This window comes from Gasterosteus aculeatus, chromosome 7 (genome assembly GCF_964276395.1).
Source record: "Gasterosteus aculeatus chromosome 7, fGasAcu3.hap1.1, whole genome shotgun sequence".
NCBI lineage: Eukaryota > Metazoa > Chordata > Actinopteri > Perciformes > Gasterosteidae > Gasterosteus > Gasterosteus aculeatus.
Window position 1 is genome coordinate 12,988,865 of NC_135694.1, and position 25,759 is coordinate 13,014,623.

Genomic DNA, 25,759 nt, shown 5'->3' on the forward strand with positions numbered 1-25,759 from the left:
TTTTTTTTAACTTATTCTTTGGAACCTACCTTAACGAGTATTTTGGTGACCAACTGGCCAATGTCCTCTCTCCAATCTGGAATGTTGGGGTTGAAGTTGTCCAGGCTTGTGCTGAAACTCAGAGGGATGACCTGGAAGTTATCTTGGATGGGACAAAACAATAGATTAAATAGCAATCATCGGTTATTCAAAACCCAAAGAATCATGCATCAAAAGTGTATGAATAGATATTTATTTATGAAGCACATCTAAATCTGAAAAATAAAAACAGATCTTTGCAAACTTTATTTTGATGCAAAATGTATGAATTGAACGTATTCAATCTTCAGACTTTATTATACCAATTGAGTAACTACCATTAGTTTAATTATTGTAGTTTCATTCCTATATTCTGTCAATATGTGCCGCTACACTGCCTCAACTGCACTGCCTCACTCTGTATAATTCTTTCAAATTTAATTGTTACCGTAGACTCGAACTGTCCTGGTATCCTGTACCATAGACCGGCTATTAGAAGCTTGGACAGTGACTGAAACTTCGCCTGTCTCTGGGAAACGGGTCCATAGGCTGTTCTGCAGAGTCAGGGTAGGCTAAGGGAGAAAGTCACAACAGGTTGGTTATTATTATTATTTTCACTGAGTGAGAATGTTGTCAGTGTTGTTGTAACTTTGATAAAAACAGTTAATGTTGTTAGTTCATCCAGCCTGCTCATAGGAAATGTGTTTTTTCTTGTTCATTTTGTGTGCGGGTAACAAATCATCTCCTTTTTATGTTAAGTAATTTAGTGTGCTCTTGGTCACATCAATTTGAAAGCTGGACCAACTTTTTTTTAATCTCATTCTACTGCAATTAGGCCAAATAAAAAAAGTAAAGTAAAGTAGTCTGGACAATCTTTTTCTTTCAATGCCTCAATAGGTGGATCTTTTCTGCCACCAATGCGTAGGTCGGTGATCTTGGGCTTAAAAATGTTGGTGACCACTGGATATAAAGAGCATACGATTTTTCAACAATTTCTGAAAGCTGAAGTGGTTTTCGGAAGAGGAAAAAAGTGTAATATAATTTAATGTTGGTAAAATTTATAAGAAGAAGTTTGTGTCCTCTAGTGTGTCCTTTACCCTCTGGTTATCTCCAATCCACCAGTAGAAGACAGACAGGTTGGCCTCAGTAGGGATGACTATTGCTGTCAGATTAACCTCATGGTTTCTCCCAGTGATGGGTACCACCTCCAGGTGCACTTCCTGCAGGGGAGCTGTAAGAGTAAAAAATACGTTTTCCATATTACATTCATTCATATTACATACTGATTTGGGGGGGAGTGGGGTTCTGGGAGATACTGAACTGGATCGGAATTTATTTGATTGATTAGAACATTTAAAAGATATTATTTAAATATTTTTCCCACACCCACTGTGGGTGAGTTGGTTGCACAGTTGTCCTCCAATCAGAGGATTGGTGTTTTTTTAATTCCAGCTCCGACTAACCCGCATGCCAATGTGTCTTGGGCAATGTTTAACCCCAACATTGCTCCTGTAGCTGTGACTACATTGTGTTAATTACTGATGGGCAGGTGAGTATGGTAGCCCCCTGTCATCAGTGTATGAATGGATGTGAGTGGGTGAATGACGACATTAAGTGTTAAAACGCTAGAAAAGCTATATACAAGTACAGCCGATTTACCACAAATGTCTTTAAATATACATTAACATGAATCCAACTTATTGTAGCGAATGGATTATTTGGAGGCAGAAGATGTTGTCTTTGTGTCAGAAAGCACATATTCAGCAAGACCGAGGAGCTCTCTCAAGCTGGGCACCGGTTCATTCACAGCACAAAACTAACCCGGACTGCCCTGCACACAAAGAGAAGGACCCGCCCCTATCGCTGCTGTTTCAATCACAAGACCAGTTTTACATGCTGGCTCTGATAGGTGACTGACAGAGAGCCCATTCGGTCCCCAGGGGACTAAGATCCCAGACACTTGACACACGCTGCCGCAATATTATTTGAAAAGAAGCAGTCTCAATACAGACCAATACTGCAGCCTGAAGCCTTCATGGTCCTATGCAGTGGAGGCTTGCCAATAGAGGGCCATGGGGCGTGGCCCCCCTCTTAAGCGCTCCTCCTTGAGCCACAATTTTAAAAAATAGTGATAAATATAAATATGAATACATACGAAACTTCCATATTTGTGTTTTTGAAATATGGAATGTACCCATTCGTATTTGTATAATTGGCCAATGTGGTTTGCCTCCGAAGTTCCCCATCCCTTTATCAGTTTAGGGATTGTTAACCTGAAAAATGTTCAAGACCCCTTGTGGCATCTGGAACTTACCAGTCCGTCTTTCACTGCTTTTTCTTTCATTTAAATTGAGACACTTGTTTGATGGACTTCATATTTGTTTGAGCGTACAAAATCAGATTCTGCCTTGCCTCTCCCTCTAGTACAGTGGTGATACGCAGGTATACGCTGTATACCCACTAGGAAAGGTCAAGAATTTCCCACCAACAAAAGCCCGATAATACGTAACAACATTGTTGTGACAGAACGTTTTAACTGTCATTCATAAATTCACCCTGTCTGAAGGCAGTCACATCATGCATGACCAAAACTATAGCGATCCTTGCTTACTAACAGACGTATTCTCCTCCCCCCCCGTCAACCGGGTCACCCCCGTCAGCTGGCAGTCACAGTATACTCACTACAAAAATATAGACTACACCACTGCTCTAGTATTCTTCCAACTAACTTCCAAAAACACAAAATATGCACAATTGAAACATTGAGTGACTGCTTGGTAGGCCGACCTGTGACCTGGATGAACATGGTGGCCTCATCTTGGCCTGCCATGTTCTCTGCCTTCACAGTGACCTTGTAAATGCCTGGATTTTTGTAACGATGTTGGATGGGCTCATCGGTCACTGTGAGGTTTTGGTAGATGGCCCAGACCCCATCGCCGAGGTCCACCTGGTACCGAGTGCTGCTGGTGTCGCCCTGGTAGAAATAAGTGCCGACTTTTAGCCAGTTCAAATTGAAAAGAAGGAAGGAAGCAAAGCATAAATATATGAAATGTTTCATCCTACCTCTTCCTGGTGGACAATGAATGTGATGTCATCTCCAGGAGCAACAGCCATCATCTGACCTTTAATGCTGACCCGGAGTCCTTTTGGGGGCAACAGAGGGCAGCTGTGGTGTTTGATACTGTGCTGCTTGTTAAGCCCTCCTTCACACATGTTAGATACCACCTTCCTGTAGCTAAAACACAACATGATATTGTTTAAAATTGTGAAGGTGTACAGATGTATGCATGTATTTTAATATTTTTGGAAATGTGATTATGTTATGAAAGTTTTGTTTATCATCTGTAGAAGCGTAATCAAGCTCTATAGACAAGGTTTAGCTAGTAAGCAACCACGCTCGGGTTGTGGACGACGTGGAAGTCAAGAATACAGTCAAAGTCTGTTGCGCCTATTACAGAGGGAATTATGGCTAATGAACCACAGCTCTCAGTGGTCCTACAGAACCATTGGATTACCACCAGGTATTTCACACACTGATTATTATAATTTTGTTTATGTTTTCCTTCCTGTACTGCAACGATTTTACACCATAAACCAAAACCGAGGTACATACAGAATAGTATGTTTTGTGTACCTTTCCACCACTATTACTATATACATTATATTATATTTAGTGAGTCCATTCATAGAGACAATAAAGTTTGGCTTTAAAGGCAGCGTTGAAAACAGCTCCATGATAAGAGCTTACATATGAGAATACGGCATATGAGAATCAATGCTCATCTCACTCCTGGAAAAAATAACTATGTGTGTGGGTGTATACATGTTTGAGTGATGAAGATATTTGTGCACATGCACGGACCCAGTGCTGGGCGTATAGGTTTGTCTTAGATGGCAGTCCTCAGGTGGTGAATCTGGATCATGCCAGAAGTCAGCCAAGCAGTGATTGCCTTCCGTTGGGGACCGTTCAAAACCATAGTCACTACACACGTACACCACAAATACACAGATATGAAAGAAGAATAATACAAAAATTGAGGAAATTTACCCGCAAAATTAACATAGTAGTACTATACAGTATGCATGTTTTAAATTAAATATTTTCATGTAAACTTGAATGCACATCACAGATATTTTGCATATGTGCTGTATATTACTTTCAAAGGCATTATTGTTATTAATTTCGTTTACACATGATATAACTTATAAACGTATAAAAAAAGAATGGACAAGGCTGAGGCTTCTGGGAAAACAGAAATGATGTTTTATTAATATAGTTACCTCAGCTTAAAAACTTTTTGCACTGATTTAGAGCATTATGTTGGACACTTGATAGATATATATATTTATATTTATAGATATATATATTTATATTATCTTAATATCGTTTATATAGTTAAGTCTTGCATGTACTGTGTGTATATATATATATATATATATATATATATACATGACCTTATATATACACACATGATCTTGTTTTACCTTATCTTATTCTAATATTTTCTTCCTATATTGCACCAATGCCAAGTCAAATCCCTCTGTGTGTAATATATGTGGCAATAAATGGCTCTGATCCTTAATTGTTTCCTCTATTATATATTTAGTTATACACAGTATATCATGTGCTTTTTTAATTTCAGATAGGCATTCCACATTATTTACGATATTGAATAATTGTTTTCTATATCTGTGGAGTGCTCACCAGTTGAAGTCTCTATCTGTGCATTGACATGGTTTGGTGTCAAGGGCTGATGTGTAGCTCTTTCCTTTGACACAGAACGCTGTGTCCTTCCTTTTCCTGAAACTTCGCTCCAGGCCCATAATGCACTTCTCTCCCTAACGGTGATGATAGGGAAATGACAATTTAGTTTCAAAAGACACATATGTACTGTAATTATTTGTGTATTTGTATGTTTACATTACCTGCAGGTCAGTGAGTTTCCAGAGCTCATAGTCAGACTCTGTACACTGATGGGAGAAAGACTGCCTGAAGTCCACTTTGACCAACTCCCAGTCTGACCTGTAGCTTATGTGCCCAAACACACTGCAGATACACGAGACAGACACAAAAATAAAAGACATCCCAATGTGGACAGCTGTGTGACAAAACCTTAATCATGATGTTACATCAATGTGTATCGGATTTATTTCATACAGATGATCACTGATAAGTACACTTTGTTTGTTCAAACCTGGTGGACTGAACAGCTGACGGTAAGCGTGTTGCGTCACTTCCTGTTGCCAACGTGTTTGATGTCATCGAACTTTTCACAGCTCTAGCTATACTGAGTTGACTGTAGCGTGATATTTTTCATTACAAACAGTGAATTCTTATCTATGTGAGGCGTTGTTAAACACCTCACCGTCTAACAAATTTTCGCTCCATCGAATAGTTGCTTAGACGTTGTTTAGCGTCAACGTTATTTCTATTAGCGTTAGCATTAGCTTAGCAGCTAACCTGGTGATGTCTTCCCTCCCTACCTCTCCTGCTCTTTCTTGCTCGGTGTGTCACATGTTTAGCTATTCCTCTGCCTCCCTTGCGGATAATGGTACATGTAAGAAGTGTAGTATATTTGATCAATTGGAGGCGAGGCTTCGTGAGCTAGAAGCACGGCTCCGCACCATGGAAGCTCAGTCGTTAGCAGCTGTAGTTACCCAGCCAACCCCCGTAGCCGGTGCGGGCCACATAGACGTAGCGTTCGCTCCTGCTAGCCGTCCCCCGGCAACCCCCGAGCAGCCGGGAGGCTTGGTGACTGTCCGGAGTAAGCATAAGTCGAAGTCGAAGCACACGGTCAACCACCAACCACTTCACGTTTCAAACCGCTTCTCCCCACTCAGCGACACACCCGCTGGGAAGCCAATCTGGTGATAGGTAGCTCCATTCTGAGGAACGTGAAGTTAGCGAAACCAGGGACCATAGTTACATGTATACCGGGTGCCAGAGCGGGCGACATTGAGTCTTATCTTAAACTGCTGGCTAAGGATAAACGTAAATACAGTAAGATTGTAATACATGTCGGCGGTAATGTCTCCCGATTACGTTGCTCGGAGGCCACTAAAGTTAATGTGGAATCGGTGTGTACATACGCTAAAACAATGTTGGACATAGTTATCTAAGTTAAAGGTAAACAACCGAGGAGTTATAGTAAATAACTTAATTAAAGTTAAAACTAATAATGCAATAGTGCAACAAAATAGGAGAATTAAAGGGGGTCTTTTGAATATCAGATCTGTCATCTAAAGCTGTTTTGGTAAATTAACTAATATCAGATCACCATGTTGATGTATTTTGTCTTACTGAAACGTGGTTGTTGAATGGGGAATATTTCTGTTTTAAATGAAGCGACTCCTCCGACTCATGTTAATACTGATATTCCCCAAGGCACAGGCCGAGGGGGGGGGAGTGGCAGCTATTTATGACTCCTGCCTTTTAATAAACTTTAAACCTAAGGTGGATTATAACTCATTTGAAAGCCTGGTTTTCAGTCTTTCGCAATTGACCCTGAAAATAATCCAGCCGGTTCTCTTTGTAATAGTGTACAGGGCCCCAGGTCCTTATTCAGAATTTCTTTCTGAATTTTCACAGTTCTTAACGAGTTTGGTCCTTAAAACGGACAAGGTAATTATTGTGGGTGACTTTAACATTCATGTGGATGTCGACAACGACAGCCTTAGTACTGCATTCCTTTCATTGTTAGATTCAATTGGTTTCTGTCAGTGTGTAAATAAACTGACTCACTGTTTTAACCACACTCTCGACTTGGTTCTTGTGTATGGGATTGGGATTGAACATTTAACAATTTTTCCACAGAACCCTCTCCTGTCGGACCATTGTCTGATAAACTTTGAATTTCTACTATCGGAACCACCTCCTCCTGCCAAGGGCTACTACAGTCGACGTTTATCGGATACCGCTGTAGCCTCATTTAAAGAAGCCATTCCTTCTGCTCTAAGTTCAGTGCCCTGCCTCAAGATACAAGAAGACTCCTGTGAGAACCTCGGTCCGTCGCAGATCGATAATTTTGTCGATACTGCTACAGGCTCTTTGAGAGTGGCGCTGAACGCTATTGCTCCTCTGGAAAGAAGAATAGCAACAAGAAGGAAGGTATAACCCTCAAACACGGAACCTAAAGCAAACTGTGCGGAAACTTGAACGATTATGGCGTTCTACCAAATCAGAAGCATCTAGGCTAGTTTGGCAAGGCAGCCTTAAAACATATAAGAAGGCTCTCCGTAACGCAAGAGCATCTTATTACTCATCATTAATAGAGAAAAATAAAAACAACCCCAGGTTTCTCTTCAGCACTGTAGCCAGACTGACAGAGAGTCACAGCCACGTTGAGCCGTGTATTCCTTTGGACCTCACTAGAAACAACTTCATGAACTTCTTCAATGATAAGATTCTGACTATCAAGGAGAAAATTGATGGTCTCCTGCCTTCAACCAGTGCCGAACTGTCCTCCGATGTAGGAACCTTGGATGCAGCAGTGGGCCCTGATGCCTGTTTGGATGCCTTCTCTTCCATCAACCTTGATCAACTGACTTATTTATTTTCAAAGTCTAAATCATCTACTTGTCTCTTGGATCCGATTCCGACCAAGCTGCTTAAGGAAGTTTTTCCTTTAGTTAGCACATCCTTATTAGATATTATGAATCTGTCTTTGTTGACAAGACATGTACCACAGTCCTTCAAGGTAGCTGTAATTAAACCTCTTCTTAAGAAACCTACTCTTGCTCCAGGGGTGTTGGCTAACTACAGACCTATCTCTAATCTTCCCTTCCTCTCTAAGATCCTTGAGAAATCCATTGCAAATCAATTATGTGACTTTCTACAAAACAATGCTTTGTTCAAGGATTTCCAGTCAGGATTTCGAGCGCATCACAGTACAGAAACAGCACTGGTGAAAATTACGAATGATCTTCTACTTGCATCGGACCAAGGACTCATCTCTTTTCTTGTCTTGCTGGACCTCAGTGCCGCATTTGATACCATAGACCATTGTATCCTGTTGCAGAGACTAGAACATTTAATTGGTATCAAAGGAACTGTACTCAGCTGGTTTAAATCCTACTTATCGGACCGATCCCAGTTTGTGCTTGTAAACGGTGAATCCTCAAAGACCACCAATGTTGGTCACGGAGTCCGACAAGGTTCTGTACTTGGACCGATTTTATTTACCCTCTATATGCTTCCTTTGGGTGATCTTATCAGGAAACACCGCATAAACTTCCATTGTTATGCAGACGATACTCAACTGTATCTGTCGATCAAGCCAGAAGAGACGGACCAGCTAGTTAGACTTCAACAATGTCTTGGAGACATCAAAACTTGGATGACTGGCAACTTCCTGATGCTAAACTCAGAAAAAACGGAAGTTATCCTGAGGCCCAGAGCGCCTTCGAAGCCAGCTGTCACGTGATACAGTTTTTATGGATGGAATTGCTCTGGTACCCAGCAGCACCATCAGGAATCTGAGTTCTCTTCGACCACGATATGACCTTCAACTCCCATATAAAGAAGACTTCACGGACTGCCTATTTTCATCTACGTAACATATCAAAAATCAGGAACTTCCTGTCTCAAAGTGATGCAGAAAAATTAGTTCATGCGTTTGTCACTTCCAGACTGGACTACTGTAATTCTTTGTTATCGGGCTGCACTTGTAAATCTCTTAAGCCTCTCCAGTTGATTCAGAATGCTGCAGCATGTGTATTAACAAGAACTAAGAAAAGGGATCATATCACTCCCGTAATAACTTCTCTGCACTGGCTGCCTGTTAAATCAAGAATAGATTTTAAGGTACTTCTCCTCACCTACAAGGCACTTGCTGGTGAGGCACCGTCGTATCTTAAAGAGCTTGTAACACCTTATTGCCCTACAAGGCAGCTGCGCTCCATAGATGCTAAAATAAAATGAATTGAATTGAATTAAGTACAGTACAGTGTTTCCTGTTTAATTTTTTACATTACATGTCATTTAAGTGTCGCTTTTCATCCAAAGTGACTTGCATTGCATTGTTAAGCCATGGTTTTACATTTTGCCCGGGGAGCAATTAAGGGTCAGGTGTTTTGCTCAGGGACACTTCAACATGGGACATGGAGCAGCCAGCCTCTTGTGACCCTGGTTAACTTCACTTCCTGCCTTGATATTTTTTCCTGTGGGTACTGTCACGCTGTAGGTTCGTTCCATGTTTTATTTTGTAGTTCCCTGCCTCTTGTGTCCATAGTTAACTTCACTTCCAGCTCTAATGTTTCTCCTGTGGGTGATTGTCGGCCGTGTACCTAATTGTTTCCCCTTGTGTCCTATCCCCTGCACCTTCCCAGTGTATTTAAACCTTGTTGGTCCATTGAATGAGTTGTCTGAGTGAGTGTCGTGCCTGTTGGTGAGGTTTTATTCGCCCTGGTTCCTGGTCCGCGTTTTGCCCCTCAGCATTTTTGATCTCTGTATTAATAAAGTAGTTTTGTTCTTAGAATACGCTGCCTGCCTGTTTTCTGAGTCTGGATTTTCTGCCTGGCCTTAGTTTCATTTTGTATGCAGGCTGAAGTTTCTAAAAGAAATCAAGGTTTTCAGACAATTTATGATAAATTCAACAAAGCTTACAGACTTCAATTTAATTATTATGACAGTGGTCCTGAAATTGATCATTTTTCTTTCTTTTGGAATTAGGATTCCACTCACGTCATAACCAGGGTCTCATCTCCTGGCTCACTGAGGAGTCCATCGACAAACACAGAGGTGCTGGTGAAGTTGTGAATGGTCCACGTCCGTCCTTCATCAATACTAAACCTGCAGAGAAAAGAAACGTGTTCACAATTAACACATTAATGAAAATCTCTTCAATTGGACTCATCTTTGTTTCGAAAAGAATAGTTCATAAAGAGGAGGCATTTATTACAAAGACAAAGTCCCAGGGAATTTACCGTTTACTAATACACGCCCCACGTCAGTTAAAACCTCCAAAAGAGTAACCCCACTGAAAGGAATAGATTTAACAATGTGATCCCTGCTGTTTAATTAAAAGGGTAGCAATGTGGCATGGCAGCCATTTTACGTGACTTTAACTAAAGAAACTACAGAATTCATGTGATCAACATCAAATTATGTCAGAATCATCGAATAACCTTTACGATGAAACTTGATCAAAATGGGTGTCTTCATTGAACAAGCTTTATACGGTGTGCACTTCACTCTCTCACATTTTGTGACATTCGCTATGAAAGAGGAAGTTGTTGTAATTCCAAGGTACATATCTAATCTCGCAGAGTTCCTTATGTATGCTATTAGTTTAGTCTAAGTCTAATCACATTCCCATGTTAACATGGAAATGATTCTCCGAACCATGACTTGACGGTCAACTTTGGCAACTCTGTGTTAACGCCCACTGTTAGGTACCTCGGCGTCACACTCGACAGCCAACTCTCCCTGACTCCCAACATTACAGCAACAATACGATCCTGTAGATACACGCTCTACAACATCAGGAGAATACGTCCTCTTCTCACTCAGAAGGCAGCGCAGGTACTGATTCAGGCTCTTGTCATCTCACGCCTGGACTATTGCAACTCTCTCCTGGCAGGTCTCCCTGCTACCGCCATTCGACCTTTGCAGCTTATCCAGAATGCAGCAGCCCAACTGGTCTTGAATCTTCCGAAATTCTCCCACACTACTCCACTCCTCCGCTCTCTTCACTGGCTACCGGTGGCTGCCCGCATCCAGTTCAAAGCGTTGGTGCCCACGTACCATGCTGTGAATGGATCGGGTCCAGCTTACATCCAGGACATGGTCAAACCCTACATCCCGACCCGGACTTTCCGCTTTGCATCTGCAAAACTGCTCGTCCCTCCCTCACTGAGAGCGAAACACTCAACTACATCACGACTCTTTGCTGTCCTTGCTCTGAAATGGTGGAACGAGCTCTCTGAAGACATCAGGACCGCAGAGAGCCTTCACATCTTCCGCTGCAAACTAAAGACACACCTCTTCAGACTCTACCTCGACTAAAAGACTAACAAATTGTAGCACTTAAATTGTACTTCTAACTCCACTTATCTATAGCAAATTGTAAATTTCTTCTTTCTCGTTTCTTGTTCTTCTATATATTACAATAAGTTACAACTTATTGTAAGTGTCAGCTAAATGACATGTAATGTAACATGGTGCCACTTGCTGGTAAAAGGAAATTACTAGGGCAGTCAATAGATTAAAGAAAATTAATCACACATTTTGAAATTGATGAATCTCGATTAATGAATTTTGTTGTTGTTACAATGTTGTTTTTAATGAATGTTTGTTTTTCTTCTAAAGACAAAATCTTAAAAATAATGAGTAATCACTTGAAAAATTGTATTTTAGACACTTTAATTGTTATTGTTATTTTAAACACAAAACTACACACAATTGATCATTTGATCAGAATTCCACAAGGTGGAACATGTTGAACTAGCGACTCTTCCTGCTGTCGTTTGGGGAGTTTTTCCTGTGCCGATGGTGGGTTTCGGGGCAGAGGATGTCGTATGTGTACAGACTGTAAAGCCCTCTGAGGCAAATTTGTAATTTGCGATTCTGGGCTATACAAAATAAAATGACTTGAAAATGACTTGTCCTTGTGCACTTTGCTCTCAACTTGGGGGGATAAGTAGTAGCGGGTACTGTCACCTAGCATAGGAACGACGAATTCGAATCCAGCCTCTGATATTACCTTTTCCACCGGTCACTCCCCCGCACATCCCTTCACACTCCATATGTACATACACTTGTTACTTTCACATACTCCCAACCTGTGTAGAGTATGGTTATCTTTTCAACTTATCACATTATTATTATTATTTTTGTATTCTATATTCCTCTAGCCTACAGCCTTCTATAACATACTGTAGATTTAAATTATACATTTGTAAATTGAGCATGTCATTTTTCCTGCACTGTGTTATTTGTTTTGATGTCCATTGTCTCATTGCCTCACTGTCCAATGTTATGCACCAACCGCCATGTCCCAATTCCTTGTATGTCTAACATAGGTTGTCAATAAATATTCCCTATTCCTTATTCAAGACTTTTTCTGATCCACTTCAAGTTTGGCAAGTACCTTGAAGTGTATCAGAATTTGTTTTAATTCAAATTTTGAAATATTTTACATTTGATGGAATGTTGTAACTGTGGAAGAGTGGCTATTTTATGTAGTTCCCTATTGTTTAAGTCCTCTGGACTCACTAACTGTTTAGTAACACTAATGGCCTGAAGATGCCAAGCAAATTTTCATACTGACGGAAATAAATCAGTATTATGTGACAGATCCCATCTAATCCATGCAGATCTGACCACGGGGCAAAATATGTGTAATTTAGGGATGCTTTGCACAACAGTTGCAAACACTCGTGGCTGTGGACGTTGCCGTCCTCCCAGTACACCGGACATCACAAAGGTGGGAGGGCCCATTCATTGCTGCTTGTAGCTTCAATATCAGGGCCAGGGCAACCAACAACGTCGGACTGCGAAGGCCCTGTGTAACTTGTAGTGTTAAAATAATAATCAGGAATCAGTACCATTTATTACCAAAATATGTTAGACATACACGGTTGGTGCATAACATCAGACAAGACAATGGACAACATAGGAACATGCAATAGGAATTAAAATTAAAATTAAAAGTTGAAAAAGGGAGTGACGGTGGGAGGTCAAGGTCAGTCAGTGGGGGACCCGGGCTGTGTTGATGAACCCGACTGCCGGCGGGAAGAAACTGTGGCGGGAGGTCTGGGTCCTGATGGACCTCAGCCTCCTGCCAGATGTAAGGGGCACAAACAGGTTTTGTCTGGGGTGAGAGGGGTCGGCAACGATCTTTTTAGCTCCCTTCAAGGTCCTGAAACCAAACAAGTCCTGGAGAGACGGCAGATTGCAGCTGATCACGCTCTCTGAAGAGCGGATGACAAGCTGCAGCCTGCCCTTGTCCTTAGCTGTGGCTGCAAGAGTACCAGACGGTGATGGAGTAGAGGATGTACTCGATGATGGCCGTGTAGAAGTGCACCATCATCGTCTTTGGCAGGTTAAATTTCTTGCCTCAGAAACATCAGCCTATGCTGAGCCTTCTTGGTGATGGAGGTGATGTTCCGCTCCCACTTGAGGTTCTAGGTGATGATGGAGCCCAGAATATGGGAGGAATCCACAGCGGTGACAGGGAAGTCACACAGGGTGATGCAGGAAGGTGGGATTCCCTTCTTCCTAACATCTACAATCATCTCCACTGTCTTCAAAGCGTGGAGCTCCAGATTATTTTGACCACCATCACCAAATGGTCAAATTCCCATCTGTAGGCGGACTTGGGGGGAACCGGTGCTGATGGTCCGAGAGGCTGAGACATGCTCAGACAGGAAGTCAGTGATCCACTTGCAGGTGGAGTCGGGCACGTGCAGCTGAGAGAGTTTGTCCAGCAGACGGGATGATCGTGTTGAAGTCCACAGACAGGATCCTGCCGTAGGTTCCTGGGGAGTCGAGGCTGGTAGGTGGCATGTCTCCAGGGAGGTGTTGAAGATGTCTGTGAACACCGGAGACAGCTGGTCAGCACAATGCTTCAGGGTGTGGGGGGGAGACAGAGTCCGGAACCGCTGCTTTGCGAGGGTTTTGTCTTTTAAAGAGCCTGTTAACGTCTCTCTCCAGAATAGAGAGGGTCTGGGGCAGGTTGGTGGAGCTGTGGGGGGTGGAGAGGGGATTGGACTATCAAATCTGCAGTATAACTCATTCTGCTTGTCTACCAGGCAGAGGTCAGAGGCAGAGGTCACTCCCCATGGAGTGTGGGGGGGGGGGGTGCCTTGTAGTTTGTGAGGTGTTTAATGCCTCTCCAAACCAAAGCAGAGTTACTTGCTGTGAACTGTTGTTGAGGTTTAGCATCTCTCACTCAAGTGCCCACTCCTTAATGCCTGATGCTTCTGCAGTCGGAGTTTCGCTGTAAAGCAGGGTTTGTCATTGTTATAGCTGACTCTGGTGCATGATGGTACACAGCTGTCCTCACAGAAGCCAATTGTAACGTGGTGATCCTTGGGGGGTCCTGTAATTAAGAGTACACACCAGATTGTTTCGGCAATCTTTATTTCGCACACTTTTCAGAACCGAGTGAGCTCCCGGGATCCAGCCTCCTCGTCTGGCTGAGTTTCTCAGTCTCTCGCCGGATCGCCACTGCTGAAATACAGGGAGACAAACACAATCATTGATTCCCTGCACTTGAGGCCAACCTAGCACCGTCCCCTCTACAGCTGAGCCAAACCACGCCCCGCCACCACACCAATGTAAGAAGTCACAGCCTCTGTGAACTCATCCAGACTGTTGGTAGCAGTCCTGAAAACATCCCTGTCCAAGCCCGCCCGAAGATCCTCCAGCGCCTCACTGGTCCACTTCTTGAATCCCCTCGCCACAGGTTTCTGCCTGTATGCAGGATTCAGATGGGCCATGACATCGTCAGAGTGTCCCAGTGCAGCACGAGGGACAGCGTGATAAGCCCTGCTTACTGTGTTGTAACAGTGATCCAGCGTTTTCTCCTCTCTGGTGGGGCATTTAATAAACTTTAAGTGTTTGTACTTAAGTGTTAGGGACCCAGTTTTCTTAACAGTTTTCCCCCAGTCTGTGCTTTTGTTTTGCTTGTTTTGTTTTTCCACCTAGAGTTTCCAACCGTGTGTTCCGGCCCCACCCCTCTCCCAAGTGCTCAGCTGTGGCTCATTCCGGGGATCACTTGTGACGAGCATAAAGGCTCCTGCATTCAGAGGCTCGTCGTCAGTCCGTCCCAGTACCCAAGCTGGTCTCAGGTGCCGTTGAGACTGAGATACAGCAGCTAACCAGTTTTTCATATTTTTGTTTGTTTTTTGTATCAGACCCACAGAAGTACCACAGAGTACACGTGACCTGTTTTTGAGTTGGACTGTGAGTATGGTGTCGGGCCTCGGGTTTCCACACCAAACCCTGCTTGATCCGCCCCAGACCGCCAGACGTCGGTGGAGTTTCCCTCCCGACTCCAGTTGAGCCAGGGGAGCGCTTTCTGTTTCCCTTATTCACTTAGTTTGTTTTTTTGTGGAAAATAAAATCATTTTGGCTCTAAATCCAAGGCTGCTGTGCGTGTGCTTTTGGGTCCACCAAATACACCCCCCCTAACATTAAGAAGTTCATGGGTGAGATTTCCTTTGTTAAAGTCCCTAAGAACAATAACTTTGTAGTCCGGGCTGCTCCGCTCCACACGCCATATCTGATCGGCGAGTGTCCGCTGTGCATCCTGCACGTTGCCTGCTGGCACCATGTAAACACCGACCAGGATGAATGAAACAAACTCACATAGGGAGTAAAAGGGTTTACAGTTAATGCTGAAGGATTCCAGATCAGGAGAACAGTGTTACAGGATCACTGTACGTCGTTGCACCAGCTGCTGTTGGAGTAGAAGCAGATTCCTCCCCCCTTTGTCCTGCCGTAGAGCTCAGTGTCGCGGTCCGCTCTGAGCAGCTGGAAGCCTGCCAGCTGTCCGGTATCGAACAACAAAGCTACGTCTCTGTGAAGCACAAAACGGAGGGTGTAGAAAAGTCTCTGTCTCTCCTCACCAGCAGCTGAAGTCCATCCAGTTTGTTGCACGGTGAGTGCACGTTGGAGAGAAAGATGCCTGGCAGCGGTGTGCGAGAACCACGCCTACGGCGTTTCACCTTGTGAGTAAAGGTGGGCACATCTTATGGAGTAGAATGTCCAGTAATTCCACAGAAGAAAAGTTGAAAGTAACTCCGCTGGAGTTGTTCCCTGGATGTTCATGAGCTCATCTCTAGAGATAGAGCACCGGGGATCTCAACAGAAAACAGAATTATCAACCAAAATAACAAAAAACAAAGAGCGCCGTCGTACGAGGCAGCCATCCGCGGGTCCATCTTTGTTTATTTTTTTGAGGCAGGTTTACCTGGGGGCTTTGTAAAAAAGTAGAATAAAGACATCCAGGATAACTGAAAAAGCACAGGGCTTATGAGGTTATGCTTATCAGGAGGTGAAGCATGTAATATGCAAAAAAGGAAATACGGCTGCTGTTATTAAACAAAGAGAAAAAGCCTGGCAGAGAATCGCTGACCGACTGTATGCGTAAGGATTTAAAAATATCTACTTACTAGGAAAATTGTACACTCTGTTCTAATTGCTTTTAATATGATTGTTTTGGGTGTTGGTTTATTGCTGTGTCTGTGTTTATATGCTAAATGTGCTGGTTTTACTGTAAAGCAGTGGTCCCCAACCACAAGTCCGTGGGCCATTTAGTACCGGGCCGCACCATAGAAGAATATTATTATTTTTTCTTCCTGAAAAATGTTTTATTTTAAAAATCGATGATTGAGATTCTCTCCTAATTATGTGCGCCCACCAGCGAACAGAGAGTGCGCAACTACTCTTCCCCCACCGTCGATCGGTCCACCCGCAACGACTACTACCCCCCCATTATTCCGCCGGACCTTCTTGACTGGTCCGCGAAATATTGTCTGACAAAAAAGGTTGGGGACCACTGCTGTAAAGGGTCTTTGAGGAGCCTACCATGTAAAACACTATAAATAAAATATATCATTATTTAGCCTACTTTAAACCCTTTAAACCCTTTAAAGGTGGTACTGAAAAGCTCAGGGAGAGAAAGACGAGACGTCTGGAGGAAGGTAAATCAAAATATTTTAAAATCTCTGACTTATTAGGAAACCACTGACTGGTGGCACAACTTACTGTTTGTTTATGCACCATCAACACCCTTACACACATACACAATCACACACCCAGATTGCAACACTAATGATACCATATTCTCACTCCATCTAATGTTATGCTCCATTTTATGATATAGTTCATACTAATGAACCAGTGTCTTTAATGTGTGGTCTTTCTCGGCTGACAATAATAACCATTATCATTTTATTACATGTGTCCATCCAGGCAAATTGGTGGATACATATAACATACATATATAACAAACATAGAGTTTGGAATTTCTTTGTAATCATCCAAAAAGTGAATGGGTATTTTTCCAAGGAGGCCATTGAATGGTTGATACGTGCATTGAGTGGCCTGGTCTGATAGTAACTCCGGGGCCACTTTTTTGGGTTCGAACTGCGGTTTCTCTGACTAAGGACAACCCCGCTTCAACAGTGAGCCATAATTGTTAGTAGACCATGTGTTAATGGTTTTAAGTCAAAAGTCTATAAACTTTGGTGTCACAGTAGTAGGGATTGCTATTGATAGAGTGACATACTGTAACAGTAATCTTACTTGAGTATCTTGAGAGGAATAGAGGTGTCCTTGATGGCAACAATGACCCCACCATGGTCCAGGTACAGAATGTGATGCTCTTCCTCAAAAACCTGAAAAGAAGTTAAATTAAAAGGTGTGTGGTTAAATTGAATGAAATTATATGATTTTTACAAATATGAAGAGCAGGGAGGGTGTACCTGTCTCCATGTCTTTCCGCAGTCTGAAGTAATGTACATCTCCTCCTTATACTCTACGAGCTTGGAGCCAAGGTTACCTGAAGGAAAGGTCAAGAATTAATTGTATGTAAGACCATCTACTCGTATAAGGCAATAATACATAATGTACACAATACAAAAAAAAAATATATATATATATATATATATATATATATATATATATATATATATATATATAGAGAGAGAGAAGAGAGAGAAGAGGAGAGACAAGAGGAGAGTGGTAGGAAAGAAAAGGAAAAACACGAGAGACTGGTGGTGGTGTATTTGGATGACTGGGCTGACCACATCGCAAGTCTTGGTGTTCCAGCGCCTGGCTGAAGCGTCGTTGACCCTGAACCGTGTGTGAGTGTGCGGTGCCGTTGCAGGAAGGTGGTTAGGGGGGGGGCGCCATCCTGTGTGCCACCAGCTGAACTATTCCACCATTGAGAAGGAGACACCGGGCATGCTTCTCGCGTTGCAGCATTTTGAGGTGTATGTTGGCTCTAGTGCATCTCCGGTGACTGTGTTCACTGACCATAATCCTCTTGTCTTCCTGACCCAGATGTACAACCACAACCAGCAATTGATGCGTTGGGCCTTGTTGGTGCAAGGGGCCAATATTGAAATAAAGCATGAGAAAGGGCAGAAAATGTGATCGCTGATGCTTTATCCTGTGGGTAAGATGTTTTGATGTGTTTGTGTGGATAGATAAAACATATGGGTCTTGTGGGAGGGGGTGTAACGGGTGTGTACTGTCCTCTCGCTCTCTCTCCCGGTAGCTCTGTGTCTTGCCTGGAACTACCAGCTGAAAACCCCTGAGTGAGCGGGGCTGGAAGCAATCGGCTGATTGATGCCACGGTGGCACAGAGGCTGGTGGAAGCCAGGCAACCGAAAGCTTGGATTTGGAATGCACGCACCTTGCAGTGTGTAGGTGTTTGCGTTCGCCAATGTTGGACAGTAAGTTTTAAGTTTGTACGTGATACGGACGTTTGGATTTATTGTCAAATTTCAATTTCAAGTGTTTCCTGTGCCGATGTGAGTGTTTCGGGACAGGAGATGTTGCATGTGCATGACTGTAAAGTGAATTTGCGCAATACAAAATAAAATTAATTGAATTATATGTTTACAATCTGCCATTGTTTTTCATGTATGCTGTCTATATTGTCATTTAATTTTGTTGGGCATCTGTACACACATGTTACATGTCGGTTTATGTGTTATTTCACATTCTGTTTATTGGTGGGAATTTTTCCATATCCAAATAAAGAATCTAAAGACAAAGTTTGCTGCTTGTTGTATTACATGTTAATCCATCCAACACAGTGGGAGTAATGTGCAGCCATAAGGCGCCTGGGGAGCAGTTAGGGGTTGGGTGTCTTGCTCATGGAAACTTCAACATACATGGAGTAGCCAGGGTTTGAACCGCCAACCTTGCGGTTCCCAGTGATTTGTATTTGGATATATGAATTAAATTCATGGGACTTTGAAAACATACATATCAGGTCCAACAGTCAATTAAATAAAAATGCATTTCCCTTAGACTCACCTGCACCCATGATGAGACCTGGAGCAGAATCTTTGGTGTGGACTGTCCCAGACACATACGGGTTGTCTGCCCAGCGAAGGTGGAGGTGAAGGTGACAGTCCGGCTGAAAAATGACAACGTTGAGTAATTTTATTGTGTGGATAGTTTTGCCAGAGTAGATTGGCTCGACTGCTTCACTATCAAATAGCCCACTACTGGTTGTATTCACATTAAAGCTTTAACCAACTCTCGTGTGTCCACCGTTACAACCTCCTTGACTCCACCAGTCAGACTTCAAGGCAGGCCATTCCACAGAGACTGCTCGCCCCGCTGTCTCAGAGCAACTCCACACTGCTAGAGCCGCCTCTCTCTCCTCTGTCCTCATCCTTCTGGACCGTTCTGCTGCATTTGACACAGCCAACCACCAGATCCTTATTTCCTCCCTTCAGGAACTTGGTGTCTTAGGCTCTGCTCTCTCCTCTCATCCTACCTTGATGGCCGCACTTACTCGGGAACCTGGAGAGGATCTGTGTCAAAACCTTGTCCTCGTCCTTGTCCTGGATCCCCTCCTCTGGTCTCTCTACACCAACTCTCTCGGCTCTGTCATTCGCTGTTATGGCTTCTCCTACCACTAGCTATGCCAATGACACCCAACTGATTCTCTCCTTCCCTCACTTGAACACTCAGGTGGCAGCACAGATCTGACTGTCTGACTGACATCACTCAGTGGATATCTGCTCAACATCTGAAAATCAATCCCGACAAGACTGAACTACTACTACGGGAAAGGATTTTCCTACACAGGACCTGACTGTTAACTTTGGCAACTGTGTGTTAACGCCCACTTTGACTGCTAGGAACCTTGGTGTGACACTTGACAGCCAGCTCTCCCTGACTCCCAACATTACAGCAACAATACGATCCTGTAGATACACGCTCTACAACATCTGGAGAATACGTCCCCTTCTCACTCAGAAGGTGGCGCAGGTACTGATTCAGGCGCTTGTCATCTCCCGCCTTGACTATTGTAACTCTCTCCTGGCAGGTCCCCCTGTCACCGCCATTCGACCTCTGCAGCTCATCCAGAATGCAGCAGCTCGACTGGTCTATATCCTTCCAAAATTCTCCCACACTACTCCAATCCTCTGCTCTCTTCACTGGATACCAGTGGCTGCCCGCATCCAGTTCAAAACATTGGTATTCCCGTATCATGCTGTGAATGGATCGGGTCCAGTCTACATCCACGACATGGTCAAACTCTACCTCCCAACCCTCACACTCCGCTCTGCATCTGCCAAACTGCTTGTCCCTCCCTCACTGAGAGCAAAACACTCGACTAGATCAAGACTCTTTGCTGTCCTTGCTCCGAAATGGTGGAATGAGCTCTCGGATGACATCATGACCGCAGAGACCCTTCACATCTCCCGCCGCAAACTAAAGACCCACCTCTTCAGACTAAAATGACTAGCAAATTGTAGCACGTAAATTGTAGTAAGTTGTAAATCGGCTTCAGGAAAGTTTTTGTGAGATCAGTACTTACTGCTTTGCAGCTGATTGGCTTGCCATTCATGTCAGTCGTAGGTGGGACCAACGGTTCCCACTTTTGTCCTTTGTTATAGGTGATGAGAGTTGTTACTTTGCCATCAATCTTCTGATTAGCTAGAAAGACTCCCTTTATTCCACGCACCTAGGGAACAAAGTGTAACAACTAGGGTTAACTTTTGCAAAACAGAACTGAAATACTATTTTAATGTGACCATATGCAGCTTTTGAAGTGGAAATCACAGTGTCACATGTGTAAACATGCTTCAGCACAAGCTTCTCTTTTTCCCTCTCACTTTGATGAAACCGCATGTTAATATGAAACATCAATATTACAGTAAAAACATTGTCTATTTGGTTTTTTGCATCTTGGGAAACTTAAGCAGATGGATTATGGTTATTTATATATATTGAGGCTGTCAAAGGTAACAAGTTAATCTATGAGATCATTGTGGCCGAGATTAATGCGATGAAAATATTTTAACGCAGTTAATGAAAATGAATTTACTTTAGGTGTGCGTCGACCCCGACACAAAATCCTGACATGCTGCAGTCAGTTAGATTGGAGAGACCGAGATGGTAGTTGAAGATGGAGAGAGCGGAGACAGCGGAGAACTGTGCAATTCCTCGACGTGTCAAACAGAAGGGGGAGGAGTGGCAAACGGACCACTTTAGGTGCTGATAGTGCCCAGAACATTTTGGAAGCTGCTAGGCTACTTTCATGGCAACATCTACCCTGCGTGGCACACAGTCTGCAAAGGATGTACTCCTTGCACAAACCACTGTAAAATCAGTGGTTTGGAAAATGTCTAAATGTCAAATGATGGAGAGCTGAGAGCACAGCAAACTGCACGAGGACAACAGGAAGCCTTGGAGATGATCAAATGTTGGTAGTTTTGTGTTCATACAATTAAACAACTAAAACATGTCTAAAATACATGCTCTCTGAAGTGCTTTTAATCGCTATTAATCTAGATTAAGAAATGTGAGATTCATTTGTTAATTTTAACTATTGACAGCAATATATGTCACACACACACACACATATATATATAATAGACAAAAGGAGGAGAAGACTAACACCGCTGTGTACGTCAGTGAAGCTAAGGTGGAGGAAGTTAATAGTTTTAAATTCCTGGGAATCAGCATCACAGACAACCTGACGTGGTTTTCATATCTCAATTCTACTGTAGAAAGCTCAAGAATGGCTGTATATCTTCAAGGAATTTAAGATTGCAAAATCCTCATGCCAAGTTCTTGTACATTTATACAGAGGAGCATTGGAAAGCATCCTGACTTGAAACATTACAGGCCGGCATGAGATGTGAGATATTTGTGACACTAAAATGTTTCAGATCTGTCACGGTTTGGGTTCATGTCCTGTTTTATTTTGTAGTTTTCTGCCTCTTTTCTCCATGGGTAACTTCACTTCCTGCCTTGTCCTGTCTTCCCCTGTGATTGTCTGTTGTGTCATGATTGTTTCCACCTGTGTCCAATCACCTGCACCTCCCTAGTGTATTTAAGCTATGTGGGTCTCGTTACTTGTCGCATTTTTGCCCCTTGGCCTTTTGAGTTTTGAAAGTTTGACTATTAAAGTCCCTTTTTGTTTTGAAAACTCTGCGTTTGAGTCGTACCTTCCCCTACGTACCTTCCTGACAAGATCATTAAACTAATTTTTCTTAGATTAGATTAAAATATGGCGAACAAACTGGGATTTACAACATATTTAGATATGAGATCATCTAAAAACCGCATTTTGTATTTACTCAGGTTGTCTTCTATAAAAATTAGTTAGATGATCTGAAATATTTAACAAAAAAAATAAGATGCTTACTTTTAGCGCACTTCGTGTCGATTTATTTGCCTATACAGACCGACTACTTGTGTATGACTGCTGGCTTTCTAGTAAAGACCTTACACAATACCTACCCCAATTGTAATCTTGCTGGCAAGAGTTGAGCGTAGTATCCCTGCTCCTCTGCAGCGAAAGAAGCCAGTTGAACTTGTTGAGGTATCTGATTAAGATGCCTCCCTCTCCCTGAAGGTACTTGTTCCTTCGCCACAACTCACCTCAAGTATATCGATGAGGACATTCTCCTCTGGCTGCTTGGTGCTGCGAACATTTTCCAAGACAATGGAGTAGTAGATGCCCTGGGGATCAGACTGGTACAAGTTATATGTGTCTGACTGGTACCACTCCTGGAGGGCGAGGAAGACCTGGTTCCCATCTGTACTCACTATCTGAACATCCTAGGGGCAGATAAAGGGGGTAGAATGAGGAGAGAACTGGGGGGGCAAAAGAAGAGTGAGTATTTTACAAATATTGTATTTCCTCTTGAGTACAGTAAGTGTAAACACTGTGCCATGCAATTTAATTTGATTTATTTTTTTATAACCTCAAATTACAGATTAAAAATGTCATCATCAACATGCAACATCCTTTCTCCAGGAACCCTCTCCCTTCCAAAAAAATTAACGAGGCAAAAAAAATAACCCCTTGGTGCCTCTGGAGAGGAGGGCAAAAAGCCATTTAGCTACCTAAATATTCCGCACCATGTGTAAGACTTATTTAAGAGCACTTGAGAGCTGCATATGTGTTCATTCCTTTAACAACACAGACTCCAACCTCGAAACAATCAAATCTGCAGGTCAGGTGGCAGTCAGTCATCCTGTCTGCACCAAAAATGTCATAACATAATTTGTTGTCCAGTATCGTAAAGGCTCTATAAGAAGTATACAAGAACGGAACATTATTACTTCTACTGAATGATGCATTCATTTATTCTGCATAATCTAATATTTACAAAGTGAAACCGTGGAACTACTCTGAAAATATGGCGTTGGTCCCTTTGGTTATCCAAGTAAATTTTGGCTGATAATGTCCAACAGAAATCTATTTCTAATCTATTGAATTCAATCCAGTGACATCACTGCACACCAATTTGTGTTTTGTGCAAATAATCAACATTGTTAATGGTCCAGGAACAAATTTGATATTAAAAATACATCATGGTCGATCTGAAAAATCTATATGCTGACATAGTTTCATTTTGTCAACGTCTAAACAATATAACAGTACACAAAATGATTTAGTTTTATGTGAAACCTGCAGTGAATAAATTATAATTTGTGTGCTCTACCTTTGGCAAGGCAAACTTGGGAAACCTCATCTGGACAAACTCGTTGCGTCGATAGGACACAAAGTGCTTTGTAGGATTACCTGTCGTGACCTGAAGAAAAATAGAAGACTCAATCTCAACAAGACAAACTTTTCCATGCAATAAATTACATATGATCCAAAACTGAAAATCCACACTTCTCACTGTAGCTAGTCTTATCGTCAGACCAAGATATGTTTATCTTCTCAATGTGAAATGTCATAATGCCATATCTATAACTGGCAGAAATTGTAGTTCAGTTAGCCAGACCATGAAAGTAGATGTCCATTGTCTAAACATTAAAAATCAAATGTATTTGATTTAAAAAGGCATATTATGAAAGTAATCCTAATTTTATTATTTCATACATTTGACAGTTGGCCAGGTGGACAACATGTGTCAGCAAGATGATCCATCAACCTGATGGAACCTGTGTCTGTAATCTTTAGGCTTTAGAATTTAGGTTCTGTACATCTCGTTCTCATTCTATATTTTGCTTTTATATTATAAATAGGCCTAATGTGTGATGCTATTAATATGTGATGAATATTTTCTTGTTGATACAATGCCAAAGTTTGGGCTGTTGAGTGCCATTAATACAAATTATATATATAATTACACACATAATCAATCAAGTTGTTGTCTTTTGATAGGTTAGTTACACTGTTGGTTTCCTTTTTATCGGGTTGACTTGTACATTATTCAGCCCAAATCTGAATTCTCTGCTATACCAAATTGTCATTTTCTGGCACCAGTATTTTATTTCAATACATTTATTACTGGGATATTTTGTATCATATTTTGCATATCAAAATACTAAATATCCCTGCCGCATGAAAATATATACCTCTAGATTCAAGAGAAAATTCCTTTTAATATTTAGGAAAAAACGTTTTGTTTCACTAAAATGATTATCTAATAAATGATTGTACCTTTCACCTCCCATTTTATAGTGATGTTTACCTTAACAAATATGTAGTCGTCCTTCACCAGCAGTGAGTTGTGGTCTATTTTTCCAAGAAACTGAGCCTTAACCATTTTGTCTGAACAGTTTTGGATGAGACAGGTAACGTACAGGTATCCTGCAGCAGAACACAGACAAAAAAACAAGTTTCTGTTGCTTTAATGTACAAAATATAATGAATAAGAAATGTTGGCCACATATTTGTGAAGGTTCACAAGAGGCAATGTGCGGCAATACATTCAATTTTACATTAAATACGTTGTACATTATTTCTAGTGAAATACAGCTCTATAACATTTTAACTAATACACCGACCATGCAATCTATGTTATGTGAAAACAGTGATGGATAAAGGAATCAAGAATGAGAGGAAAATTCCCATATATTTTGCTTTTTATACCATACATTTATTTAAACAGAATTCCACAAGGACAAGTAAAATAGTGGCACCACAGCAAGTGATCTTTGGTGACGAGGGACAATAATTCTAGGTAAAGGATCCAAAGGCTAAGTGGCCTCAGGTGCGTCCATGTGAATAGCATATTTCATTAATGCACATCACTAAATTAATTAGCTTCTTCCACAGAGTTTTTGTGCTTTCTCTCCTCACAGGTTTCCATGGATCATGGTTATATCTGGACCCTGGTCCTGCCTTCTGCCATGACCCTGCTGACACCTGCTGCTGCCATTGTTAGGAATTCAGGCAGCTATAGACCTAGACTGCCAGGGGACTTCTTAGGACACTCCTCTCTCAATCTCTCCTTTTATAAGAATCCACGTAGGATTTGAATGTATTGTACATCTTTTGCGTGTTCATTCTGTACACATGACATCCATTGTAGTCTGTCCATCCCGGGAGAGGGATCCCTCCTCTGACATTCTCCCTAAAGTTTCTTCGCTTTTTTCCCCATGGAAGGGTTTTTCATTTTTTGGGGAGATTTTCCTGTGCCGATGTGAGGGTTTTGGGACAGAGGATGTTGCATGTGTACAGACTGTAAAGCCCTCTGAGGCAAATATGTAATTTGCGATTTTGGGCTATGCAAAATAAAATGAATTGAATATATTTGAAATGGCATAACAAAGAGTAAGGAAATGTAAGAG

The 25,759-nt window shown here is 42.1% G+C and overlaps 1 protein-coding gene across 7 annotated transcripts in view; it reads right to left on the reverse strand.

The window, feature by feature from the left end:
• Positions 1 to 25,759, reverse strand: part of sorcs2 (sortilin-related VPS10 domain containing receptor 2) — a 119,888-nt gene that overhangs the window by 5,779 nt on the left and 88,350 nt on the right. For 6 of the 7 annotated variants that reach the window (XM_040181590.2, XM_078105779.1, XM_040181588.2 and 3 more), the window contains exons 7-22: positions 24,658 to 24,776; positions 23,677 to 23,766; positions 22,607 to 22,786; positions 20,535 to 20,681; positions 19,016 to 19,118; positions 17,452 to 17,528; positions 17,273 to 17,364; positions 9,701 to 9,808; positions 4,945 to 5,065; positions 4,724 to 4,857; positions 3,881 to 4,000; positions 3,082 to 3,253; positions 2,806 to 2,992; positions 1,116 to 1,249; positions 467 to 590; positions 30 to 142 (exon numbers count right to left, since the gene is read on the reverse strand). In XM_040181590.2, coding sequence (XP_040037524.2) covers positions 30 to 142; positions 467 to 590; positions 1,116 to 1,249; positions 2,806 to 2,992; positions 3,082 to 3,253; positions 3,881 to 4,000; positions 4,724 to 4,857; positions 4,945 to 5,065; positions 9,701 to 9,808; positions 17,273 to 17,364; positions 17,452 to 17,528; positions 19,016 to 19,118; positions 20,535 to 20,681; positions 22,607 to 22,786; positions 23,677 to 23,766; positions 24,658 to 24,776 — 2,021 coding nt within the window. The remainder of the gene's footprint in view (positions 1 to 29; positions 143 to 466; positions 591 to 1,115; positions 1,250 to 2,805; positions 2,993 to 3,081; positions 3,254 to 3,880; positions 4,001 to 4,723; positions 4,858 to 4,944; positions 5,066 to 9,700; positions 9,809 to 17,272; positions 17,365 to 17,451; positions 17,529 to 19,015; positions 19,119 to 20,534; positions 20,682 to 22,606; positions 22,787 to 23,676; positions 23,767 to 24,657; positions 24,777 to 25,759) is intronic. The other variant, XM_078105780.1, reaches the window with a different exon arrangement.